Here is a 12,523-nt window from a genome sequence, read left to right as displayed (position 1 = left end):
AGAGACAGAATCCTACTGAAAAAATAAATCAAACCAAACAACAAACCCCTTAGTATCTTATAAGGAGTAGAAGAGGAGAGAAGTGAGCAAAGGAGACCAACGGAGAGGAAACTGGACAACCAAGAGTGGTGTCATGGACACAAGAGGAAAGGGCCAACAGGTTACAGAGAAGTCATGAGAAGTAAGATTTGATAATAGTGTCCTGACTAAGGTGAGTGGGCTGGAAGACAGGTTGCAGAGAGGCAATGGGTGAATGGAAGTGGAGAATCTAGAGGCAGGGAATATGGCCTTCTCTCCTAATAAATTTGTATATTAAAAAAGAGAAACAGGGAGGTGCTATAAAATTATTGCTAAATTGTGCAGGAGACAGTAGGCTGATAGTGAAGGAAGCTCATGTCTCGTAGAGCTGTTAATCCTCAGCATGCAGCAGTATTGGACGTTTGAAAGGCTGTGATTCATGCTTGCTGAGTGAATGTTTAGAATATTCTCTCTGTCCTGTTCCTCGATCACTGGACCTTTTTATTGTCTCTCCTCGGTTTTATCATCTTGATCCTCCCTTTTCTGACTTGTGGACTTTGCTCAGCCCCTACATCTGTTCTGGTAAAATAGATCCTGTGCTGCCTTCAGGCTAGATTGTCTCATTCATTTGGAATGTAATTTATGGGTTCATTAGAGAGGAAAAGCTTTCTGCAAGTCATCCAGTCTGATAGCCTTGTAAAAGACTCAATTTGGTTTGAATGATAATTTGTAGTGAAGATAACTATCTTTTCAAAACATTTAATGTTTATAGATATTTATAATATTTAAAAATGGTACAATAACTGGAGGAGATAGGCGAATATTACCGCTGCATGTCCTGAAAGATAAGGGGGCTGAAAACATCAGAAAACCCTCTGATGAAGAGAAGCGGTTAGTTATAAGTATGCCTCCTAGAGAAAATCAAAAGCTTGTCTAGAATGTTGTTTAGAAAGCTAATTGTTCTTATTTGGTGCATTAAACATAATACTTTAGGGAAAATTGTACTGATTAATATGTGTTACACAGTTGTGTTAGTTGTCTGCAGCAATAATATTACATTGGGTACAACTAAATGCTTCACGTGAACAATTCTATTTTAGAGTATTAAGTGAGAATCAGATAATTATTTGCGAGAGCATATGATATGTCCTTATTGTTATCTCTGCTTTCTTTCCTCCACCCCCACTGTATTTTTCTCCTCTAGGTGATATCCCAATTGTTCCACTTAATTTTGTCATGATATCCCTGGAGGGTCCATTTAACAGGGATGTAGTGGAAGGATGTGTGAAGGAGACGTTGCTTTTTTTATCCCGATCCATTTCCATCAAACAAAATGTGGAGTTTACATTCAAAGGAATTGGGGTCCTCGTGATCAGAGACAGCAAAGTAAAAATGAGATTTTATAAGGACTTCCTTTGTGCTGTGGATGGAAGTGGGGCTTTGGAAAAAGCCCTAGCAAAAGTAAATCAATGTTTTCCTTCTCCTAACCTCTCTCCCAGTCGTAGCTCTGAATCATCTGTATGTGTGTTGTCATTAAGAAAAACTCAGGTTGACATATGTTGAAGTGACGGTTACCCCAAGTGCAATGGAAGTGCTTGTTTATAGGTGATTAACTCTTTGACAAAAAAGATTAGAAAGGCAAAGGAACTTTAAATTTTGAGTCAATGCCAACTAAGGAATATAAATGATAATAGAAACTCATGATTCTGAACATTTTATGGTACCTTACAGTTAAAAAAGTTCTTCCATATGTATTATTTCATTTGAGTCTCAAAATGTGATAAAAGCAGTGTTATCATCATCTTGCTTTTACAAGCGAGAAAAATGGTTATGCAGGAAGCCTGAGGTCAGGGTGCTGTTAAGCAGGAGAACTGGGATTCAAGCCCAGACTTCCTAATCACTCAGTTTTTGCTGGTTCCACTATTTTATTTTAATAACATCTACAACAGAATCTAATTCAAGTCATGGAAATATATCTTTAGCTTTCAATTTGCCATTTTACAGAAGAAATTTCATAATTGGCACCACCATTGTTAAATAGCTTGTGTAGATTTACACCATTGTTAACCATTGAGTAGCTGGTGTGACCTTCATGCTAAGCTGGACATAGCAGATTTTAAGGAGGCAATGAAATAGTCAATAGGATTGACTTATTTATTGAATAAGTCAGTAAGTCAGCCTTAGGTACACCTCTAGAAACTGTTAGTTGACATGAATGAATTGAATTATTGTGAAATATTATATAATTCTATATCTCATAGAGCAAAAGTCAGAGTTTTAAATGAAGAGGCTATGAATATGGTTTAATTCTGCCCATATCTCCCTTCATAAAGCTCTGGGATGGGGATGTAAGAAATGGAGTTGTGCATAACGAGGCTTTTGGTGTTTTCTGCACAGTCTGGTTTCATACAGGATTGCTAGAAGGGATGCCAACCCTGTGTGTGGAAAATGGAAACACACACAGGAAAAAACCTTTTTCTATGAAAATACAAGGCAAGATTTGCAAATCCATAACCAAGGCCAAAGTGGCTATCTTGTCTCTAACCCTCAGGGCTTCTGCTGAACTTTGCAGCTTCAATATGTGCTTAAAAGAGAAGACAGAATTTTACTTGGTCTGCTGAACTCTAAAGGATAACTTTTAAGGAGCATTTTCCAAAAGAACTCGTGTTGAGAGATATTCTATGAAAAAAGGATTTGGGGGCCAAAGCAGATTGAGAACTGACTGTATCAATCACCCTCATGAAAGGAGGCACAGAGCACGTCAACATGTTAAAGGAGCTGAGAAATCTGTCTGTAAAACAGCCAGAGTAACTGCCTGAATGTATTTAATCATGGAATTCTAGGTTAATCCAGTACTCAGTAATACCTTGTTAACTCCATAAAACACATTTTAGGAAACTGCTATAAACTGGTGAGAGTGATAGTTTTACTCCCAAATGTCCCATGATTTAAACCTGAGTACTGTTCTGTGGAGTAGTCCTTTTGGGAAGCTGGGTGCTTGTTTTGGGGATGCTGCTTTTATTTGAAATGTTTTAAAACCTCTTTTTGGGAATTTTCTTCAAAGCCTTTTGTAAGCTTTTGGATATTTTATATCCAAATTAATAATTTTATATATTTTTCTATACTAATAATGTAATAATGTGGTTATTATATAATGTAGCAATAATTACAGTATCTATTTTTTGAGTGCTTACTATGTGCTAGCAGTCACTTACATAGAGTACCTCATAAAAGTCCTATGAATTAGATCCTATTATTGTCTCCACAAACCTACTGCCTAAGGCCACATAGCTGTTAGCAGTGGGGGGATTAAAACAGGACTCCCAAGCCCTTGTCTTAACTGCCTAATTTTAGTCATTTGGGTCAAGAGTGAAATTAGCCAGCCAGCTTATTTTCCTGATAGTTTCAGGAAGTTTGCTTTGCTCTTAAAAATATCTAAGAGAAGCTGTCAACTCTGAAGGCACTTTCCAAAAAGGAAACGGTTTGAGAAGAGGCAGCATCAGCAGAATTGCTGTGCATACCCGGGGTGCCAACTTTGATGAATGAGGTCATTCTTCATTGGAGTTTAAGCTCTGAACTTAAAGCACTAAACAGAAACAACAATAAAGAGTATCATGGCAGCCTTGCTTGAGACAGCCTATAGTTTCTGATTTGTCTGTGTCCTGGACCACAGCCCAGGTATAACCCTTCCCTGTCTCTGTCCTCCAGAGGCCTGGCACTGTGGACTCAGTGCTGTCCAGCAGAGAGGCCTTTGGGAAGCGGCCCAGCAGCGTGCTTGCATTTCCAAGGTGAGTGCTTTGCTCCGCGGGCTCCTCCAGGCACCAACTCTCCTTGCTGATCTGTTGGTCCAGTTGGGCAGTGTTTCTCAGTCTTTTGTTGATCATGCTCCTTTTAGTGCATTGTCTCTGTCTCTGTCTCTCTCTCTCAATTCACCAGCAAAAAGGAGTTTATTGCGTATGCTCGCTGTAGTTAAGTTAAATAACAATGGGCATTCAGAATATTCCTTTTTTAAACTACTCTTGGCTCCCTGGAAATTACAACCTTAGTCCCTGCAATATTAGAAAACTTTTCTTACCTGTTGGGCTTTCCTCTACTCTCCACCATTTCCTCTGCCCCAGCCGCTTCTTCTTTGTGCCTACCTCCTGTCTGAGCTCTGATTTTTACCTCTAAATGGATTAAAAGATAAGGTAGCGTAGGGGAACAGCTTCACCCCAAGAGTATAGTGGGTGTTACTGGTGGTTGCTGCTGACAGTGATTATGGTAATGGTAATGATGACAATGATAGTGATAACAATCATTGTTATCAGTTACTATCTATGGAGTACCTACTAGATGCCAGTTCCTGTTAAGCACTTTCTTAATATTATTTAATATTTACTACAGCCATGTGAGATATGTATTATAATTTTCTCCATTCTGTAGAGATACAAAATTAATTTTAATTTAAATTCTTTTTTTTTTTTTTTAAATGAGTGAAGCAACATGGGGCACTATTAGGAACACTGGAATAGGAGTCAGGAGACTCGAGTGGTGTTTCCAGTTGGCCATCACTCGCTCATGTGCTCTTAAATATGTTTTCACTCTTAATTGCTCTGCCGTTAACCACTGTGCATTTCAGGTGGAGGAAGTTTGGGGAATAACAACCAGCTTCCTAGAGAATTCTTTTCTCATATTTTTTTTCTGTGACATCCTCTGTGTTTGTTGGTTTGGAACAACCCCCTCCTGGAAGAGCTGTATGACACATACCTCAGGAGAATCCGTGCGAAGACCAGAATAAGCCTTAGAGAGTAGTTAGTCCAGCCCCTTATCTTGCAGATGACGTGGCCATACAACTAATGAGTGGCCACGCTAGAAACAAAACCATGGCCTCTGATCATTCTAGTATCCTTTCCTTTGTACTATGATGCTTTTATTCATTAAAAATAAATCAACAGGGCCGAGCCCGTGGCGCACTCGGTAGAGTGCTGCGCTGGGAGCGCGGCGACGCTCCCGCCGCAGGTTCGGATCCTATATAGGAATGACCGGTGCACTCAACTGGCTGAGTGCCGGTCACGAAAAAACGACAAAAAAAAAAAAAAAAAAAAAAAATCAACAGATTCAAAATAATTCTATTTTGATTATTTTCGAAGGCAAATTTGGCTGTCCCCTTTGACGTATTTTAGCTTAAGCACTCAAGGAGGGAAATAATTGAAGTGGGTCAAAGAACAGAGATGGAGGCTCCTGTCAATTCGAGAACCTAGAAATGAACACGAGGACTCAAATACTCAAAACAATTGTTGGTGTTTTATTTGTGTGAAGTTTGGTCCTTGAATTTATTGGAAGTACCACCCCCACCTCTCAGCTCCGACCCAGTACTCCATACCTGAGATCAAAGGAAACCTAAAACTACATACACCAACCGAACACCCCACGCCCACCCCCCAAGTCCTTCAGTCTTGCCTGGGGAGAGGATGGGGAAGTGAGGAGGAGGAGGGAGGAGAGGAACAGTTATTTGGGGGCATTCTCTATCTACTAGGCTATGAATCCTTGCCTTCAAGCTATCCAACAACCACCTGTCATTACATCACCCCTGTGGCATCTGGTTACAGAACTAGAAAGGACATGGAAAAATTCAAACTAAAACCAAAAGTGAAAACTAAAAAATAGAGGCCTTCAAAGCAGTTCTCTATCTACAAACTGCTTTGAGCCCACATGTAGAGGGGGAAGATCTTGGTCAGCTCCTAGACTTAGCCTCAAAGAGAGTGAGTTAATGATATGTACTCAACAAATCAAAGCACTGATCTCTTGAAGGAAGTGGGCTTATTCAGAATCAGTGAGCTGGCTGGGAATTCACACAGTCACCTAACTGGTTCATCTTGGCTCATTTTTAGGATTGATTTCAAGGAGATGGAGAACAAACCACCTATGGAGACCATTGCAGAGGAAGGCAGAGAGAATAGACAAAAGAAGTCCAAGTTAAAAGACCAGTCAGACAAAGAGGAAGGCATCAGAGGTAGGCCAATGATTTCTGGGTATAATGTGTCACTCTCTATTGCTTATGAGCCCAGCCATATTGCTTAGTAACTCATATGCCCGAAGTAAATAAAGTTAGATTCATGAATAATCACTGTATTCTTCTCTCTGACAAACATCTTCTGTTCCTGGAATCCTGTATATCTCCCTAACTACTCTATGAGTCTTAGATCACGGGACTTGCAGGCTTTTGGTCTATCATCTCTTTGCTGGCTCCTCGTAGCTTTGAGGGGTCAACACTCAGATGCTTATAGGATCCAGGCAGGTAACAGGGAGATGTGTTAGTTTAAATGAAATTTTTTATAAAAAATGAAGAGTGACAGTTTTGCTTCTTTGATGTCTGTAGAAGATAGCTAGATTCTCATACCTGCGTCTGCCTTTAATCTACTGTGGTAGGTTGTTTTGGTTGAATCATGCAAAGAAAATTCTAGGACTCTGCGGATATTTTAAAAGGATCCTGGGGGCCCCCATGGCTTGCCAGACCACACTCTGAGGACTTTTCTTCTTAGCAGGTTGTTGCTTTGTGGAAATGTGGCCCAAGTGGTATGACAACTTAATTTTTCAAGAGAAGCAGAGATCCTGACTTTGATGTGAAATCTATTCATTGTTAAATGTTGACAACTAATGATATTAAAATAAAAAGTGCTGATTGGGCCAAACAAAACATTTCAATGGGTAACATTGGCTTGTGGATGTCAGTTCTCGATGTGTGGCTTACAGGACCACATATAAACTATTAGCCTAATATTCACATACTTTCATTTCTCTAGTCTCATCTTCCACTGTTCCCTACACAGACTCTTGGGCAAAATTGTCTATTCATGTTCTTCAAACATGCTTTGCCCTTCCCTGACTTCTTCCTTTTGTTCACTTTTTCTCCAGCCTGGGATGCCCTTTCTTTTCTTTCAGTCTATGTCAGTCCTCCTCACTTTTTAGCACCTTTGTTACATCTCACTTACTCCATGAAAACTTCTCTTACTACTGGATTCTGAAGTGGCTTCTCTCTTCTTTGAATGTGTCAGACCCTTAAAGATTGCACCATTTGTTTGGGATTTAGACATTTTGCATCATTGTCCGAAGTTGCTGTTTACACAATGTATGTCATGCATTTAGCACTGTGGGCATATAGTAAGATCTCCACAAAATGGGAGCTCTCACTTTTTTGGTTGATATCTTGTTTTTTTCTCCAACTAAATCTACTGAAAGATCTTTAAGGGCAAAGTCTTGCCTATTTCTAGTCTCTAAATGCCCAGCATAGTGCTTTCTTTGTACGTATGCAGCAAAAACATTTTTCACACCACAATAGGGTATGGGACAATCATTTAAAGATAAGAGAATGGGGCCGGCCCATGGCTCACTCGGGAGAGTGCGGTGCTGATAACACCAAGGCCACGGGTTCGGATCCTATATAGGGATGGCCGGTTTGCTCACTGGCTGAGCGTGGTGCTGACAACACCAAGCCAAGGGTTGAGATCCCCTTACCGGTCATCTTTTAAAAAAAAAAAAAAAAAGATAAAGATAAGAGAATGTATCTTATGTGAAAACTTCTCTTGGTAAAACTATCAGAGTTTATTTGTTGTCTGTGTTAAGTACAAACTACCCATTTAGTGGTTTGAAAGTTGAAAGGAAACTCACTTACATTCATTCTTTATGCTACAGAGATCTTGTCGCCCAAGAGACTTAGAGATAGACAGGCTATCTCCCCTGCCAAAGTGACAAGTGTCAGCTTACTGGACAAGTTTGAGCAAAATGGGAGTGGTGAGAAGAATATGACCCCTGAAAGGTAATACATTGTCATTTCTTGATGTGGGAATTTAAGTAATAGTTTAATCATTCATTCATTCATTATTTTTGAGAACATTCTATGTGCTGGGTGATGGGGATAAAAGAGATGACCAAGGCTCACAGTCTAGTGGGGAAAGCCAGACATATGTAGAGGGGTAAATTACAATTCAGTGGGATAAATGCTATGACAGAAGCAGAAACAAAATAGTACAGATGAGAGAATATCCCACTTTCCCTGTGGATTTGGGAAACTACTTTCCATATCTGCAAAATTTCTCTTGTTATTTTCTAAGTGCTTGGATATTGTGATATGACACAGTTTTATATTTACATTAAATTGCAAGGTCATTTTCCCAAAAACAGCTGGCACTCCATTAATGCTCAATAAACATTCTTTGAATGAACGAATGAATGAATGAATGTTTTATAGTTTATCATGGCCATGTCTTCTTCTTAGGATGTTATGTAAAAAGGTTTCTGTTTTATCCTTCTCTCTTTAAGTAGGATACTTTTTAAGACTTCAAACCAGCCAACCATACTCAAGTATTTATTGAACACCTAAATATGTACCTTGCACTGTGCTGTCAACTTTCAATTTATCAATGTGTCACAATTTATCAACTATTATATGTGCAATTTATGTACTTCGTGGATCACTAAAGTCACATTTAAAACCATAGGCATGAGTGTTTGTTATAATCTCATGGCTATGAAAGATAATTGATAATTAAATTCCTAGTACCTTGGAATTTAGTTCAATCTAGCAAACTTTGAGCACCACTTTGTGCCAGGCACTATTCTAGGCACTGAAGATACAGAGCTAAAGAAATATAAACCAATTTTCATAAAACTTATGGTCTTGTAGGGAGACTGGCACTAAAGAAATAATGCATGTGATGAACACAACAAAAGAAAGCATAGAAGCTGCAAAGAGGAGGGAGTAACCAATTGTCAGGGGTAGTTAGTGAAAGTTTTCTGTAGAGGTTGACTGAAAAATGTTTTTTTGTGCTGATTACTAAAATAATACATGTTTATCACAGAAATTTTGAAAAAAATGAGAAAAGCAAGAGTTACAAAAATCACCTATAACCACATTACATAGAGAAAACTTTCTGTTAACATTATGCTATATAATCTTCATTTCAATGCAATGCAATATATACATATATTTACACTTGAAATATATACATATTTTAAATAAAATTGAGGTCATATTCTATGAACCTTTGTTACACTTAACAATAAGTGGTGAAGATTTCCCCATGGCTTTAAATATTCCAAAACATTAACAAATGATTGCATATCATCCCAATGAGAGATTAAACCTTTTGTTTAACCAGTCTCCTGTTGTACATTTAGATGGTTGCTAGTTTTTTAATATTTTAAAATAATGCTGTGACAAATATAATTACACATAATTCATTGCATACATCTGAACATTCCATATGATAAAAACTTTAAAGTTAAATTCCAGAGATAAGTGGTGAGCCTGTTTTTCATGCCTTTGAAACACATTGCCAGTTATCCTCAGGAGAGATATACCACGTTATCTTCCCAGTAACAGTAATGTGAGACACTGCCGTCCTTTCTACAGCTTTGCTAATACTGTACATTGCACTTTAAGAGATCTTCCCACCATAATAGGTGAAATGAGGTATTTCACTGTTGTTTTAATTAGTCCTTGTTTGAATTCTAGTGATTTTTTATTTACTTTTAAATGTTTCCTAGTTATTTGTAGTTCTTTTTGCAATTTTCCTATTTGAATCTGGTGTCCTTTTTCTACTAGGAAGTTTACTTTACTTTTTCTCAGAAAAAAAGTTGGATTTCTTATAAAGAGAACTTTATAGACCATAGGTGTGAATAGTGTTCTAGTGTATTTGTTTTATATATTATCTCAATTTTTAAAAAAATTTTGTTTCTATATCAATGTGCAGGAGTTTAAAATGTATCCTGTCCAATTTACCAACCTGTCCAAGTCCCCAAATACCATGTTTGAGGATTGTCAGTATGATTATATTTTAATTTTGGAAAAATTTTAGCAAAGTAAAGAGTGATTTAGAGGGATAGGATGTAATGCTGTGGGGAAGAGGCATAATAAAATGGAAAGATTCGACACAATTTGGGAGATTGAGGCAGTAGACTGACTAGGCCATTTGTTTTCTTACCTTTTCTTTTTTTTTTCGATTGAAACATAATTGAATATACATATCTGTGGGGTACAGCATTGACTATCAATATCTGTGTGCGATATGTGATGCTCAAATCAGGATAATTAGTATATTCAACATTACACCATGTAATCATTTTTGTGTAGGCCATTTGTTTTCAACAGATGATCCTAAGGCTCCTCAAAGGGCCTTGAGATCTTCTCGGAGGGTGAGAGTGAGGACATGTGGTGGGAGCTGTGGGCCCTGTCCCCTCCCTTCTACCGGAGCATGCATGTTTTTTTCTGTTTTATGTATTGCGGTGTGAGTAAGATTTGTTTAAACTAAGAGGGGAGGGAATTTTATTGCTTAACAATTGAGTACAGCTGGTCTGGGGAAAGATAATACGGGTATGAAACTAAGATCAGATGGAAAAGACAACTTTAGATCTGGCTGGTTGAGAGGTAGAATCAATAGGGATTGGTGACTGGTTAATTAAGGAGGGTTAAAAAGAGAGGGGAGGGAAAGATGACCCCAGATTTTGGCTTAGGTGACTGGGGGAAGGTGGCACCACTATTCAAAATAGGGGCTACTGTAGGGAGTGCTACTTTGGTTGGTGGTGAAGGGCACAGTAGTGGTTAGCAAGTCTATGAAATTTTCACTCCAATTTAGAGGATGTTTTTGTCTACAAAGGGATCCTGTTGGAGCACAGCATCCGGAAAGCTGATGCATTTCTTCTTGCCTCCTCATGCCAATTGCATCTGACAAGTTATTTAAGTCAAACTATGAGAGCCAATCAGCATTTCCCCCCCACCCACACCAGATTTTGAGACTTAAGAGAAAAAGTTACTAAAAGATAAAAGGTTCTGCTTCCAGCAATATGGTGGTCTAAGTATTCTGAAAAGGTCCGACTAAGCTAAGTGCCACCCATCACATTTTTTTGTAAATAAAGTTTTATTGGAACATATCCATGCCCATTTGTTTGTATATTACCTATGACTACTAGTTGTATCAGGGACCATATGGCTCTCAAAGCCTAAAATATTCACTGTCTGGGCATTTAGGGAAAAAATTTACCAACCTCTGCTCTAAAGGATCCCATTCTCAACTCAGGCTCCTATGCCTTCTGTCAGATTAATTTGGGCCAAACACGAGCTCACAGTTCAAAATTAAAAGGACCGTGTGGAAACAAGTCACATTATGAGAGCCACCAGAAACAAAACACAGAAGAATTGAACTCTCAAGGACTTTGGCTTTTCAACAATATAAAATAAAGAATATAAACTAAGAAGTATAAAATGTCTGAAGAAATAAAAGACAGAATGAAAAGCATGAGCAAGGAACAAGGTATTACAAAAATGTCCAGTGAGGTCAGAGTCTTCAGAGAACTTGTATTCTGGAGTTGCAGGAAGGGATTGTGGACCCAACCTACTACTTAATCCATTGGTTATATAGAAGGCTTTTGTTTTGCTTTTAAGTTTCCAAATAAATGGAGATTTTCTTTGCTACTTTCTTATTTTATACTGTGGTTCATTTAATGTCAGTTATTTTGGAACTTTGTAATTTGTTGAGCTTTTCTTTATGGCTTCTTTGAGTACTTGTAATTTAATTGTTTTGTGTACACTTGAAGATATTGTGTACTATTGCTTGGATGCAAATTTCTGTATATTTTGATATTAGCTAAACCTTGTTAATAGTTGTTAAAATCTTGTAAATTCCTACTAATTTTTTCTCTAAGAGATGTTAAAAATCTTTCACTATGATGATGTATTTTTCAGTTTTTTAGTATTTTTGCTTCTTAAGCAATGTGTTTAATTCCATACATGTCCATAATTGTTATACTTCTTGGTAGATAGTTCCTTTCATCATTAAAAAATCTTTTTTGTCCGTACTACCAGCTTTTGCCTTAAATGAGGTTCTGTCTGATTAGTAATGCAACATTTGGTTAGTATTTACCTGGAATATACTTTTTATGCCATTCTTTTTCATCTTTCTGTGTGTATTTTATTGCTTTATGTGCATCTCTTGCAAACAATTTATATTTAGATGTTTTTAAGTTCAATCTAGACTTTGCTTTTCAATTGTAATTACTGGTATATTTGTTTTTTGGTTTTTTTTTTTTTTTTTAAGATGACTGGTAAGGGGATCTTAACCCTTGGCTTGGTGTTGTCAGCACCATGCTCAGCCAGTGAGCGAACCGGCTATCCCTATATAGGATCTGAACCCGTGGCCTTGGTGTTATCAGCACCGCACTCTCCCGAGTGAGGCACACGCTGGCCCATTACTGGTATATTTGGACCTATCTTTTCCATCTTATTTTGTATTTTCTGATTACTGTGCATCTAACCTTATTATTCCCCTTTCTCTGTTTTCTTTTTATGGATCACATTTCCTTAACATGCTTTGAATTTCCTTCAAACTCCACCTTTCCATACCTTCTGCATTTATATTATATAGAATTTTTGTTTCAATATACTTTTACTTATATGAAAATATTTGTATTATTTTATGATTAATGATTATTTAGATTTGCCTACACATTTTATGAATTTCTTTGCCCACCA

General features: G+C 37.7%; 1 protein-coding gene across 2 annotated transcripts in view; it reads left to right on the top strand.

The window, feature by feature from the left end:
* Nucleotides 1-12,523, top strand: part of CCDC81 (coiled-coil domain containing 81) — a 41,377-nt gene that overhangs the window by 10,972 nt on the left and 17,882 nt on the right. The window contains exons 4-7 of one of the 2 annotated variants that reach the window (XM_063095876.1): nucleotides 1,223-1,479; nucleotides 3,727-3,806; nucleotides 5,889-6,010; nucleotides 7,690-7,813. In XM_063095876.1, the coding sequence (XP_062951946.1) occupies nucleotides 1,223-1,479; nucleotides 3,727-3,806; nucleotides 5,889-6,010; nucleotides 7,690-7,813 (583 nt within the window). The remainder of the gene's footprint in view (nucleotides 1-1,222; nucleotides 1,480-3,726; nucleotides 3,807-5,888; nucleotides 6,011-7,689; nucleotides 7,814-12,523) is intronic. The other variant, XM_063095877.1, reaches the window with a different exon arrangement.

This window comes from Cynocephalus volans, chromosome 4 (genome assembly GCF_027409185.1).
Source record: "Cynocephalus volans isolate mCynVol1 chromosome 4, mCynVol1.pri, whole genome shotgun sequence".
NCBI classification, from domain to species: Eukaryota; Metazoa; Chordata; class Mammalia; order Dermoptera; family Cynocephalidae; genus Cynocephalus; species Cynocephalus volans.
This window is presented reverse-complemented; position numbering and strand designations above follow the sequence as displayed.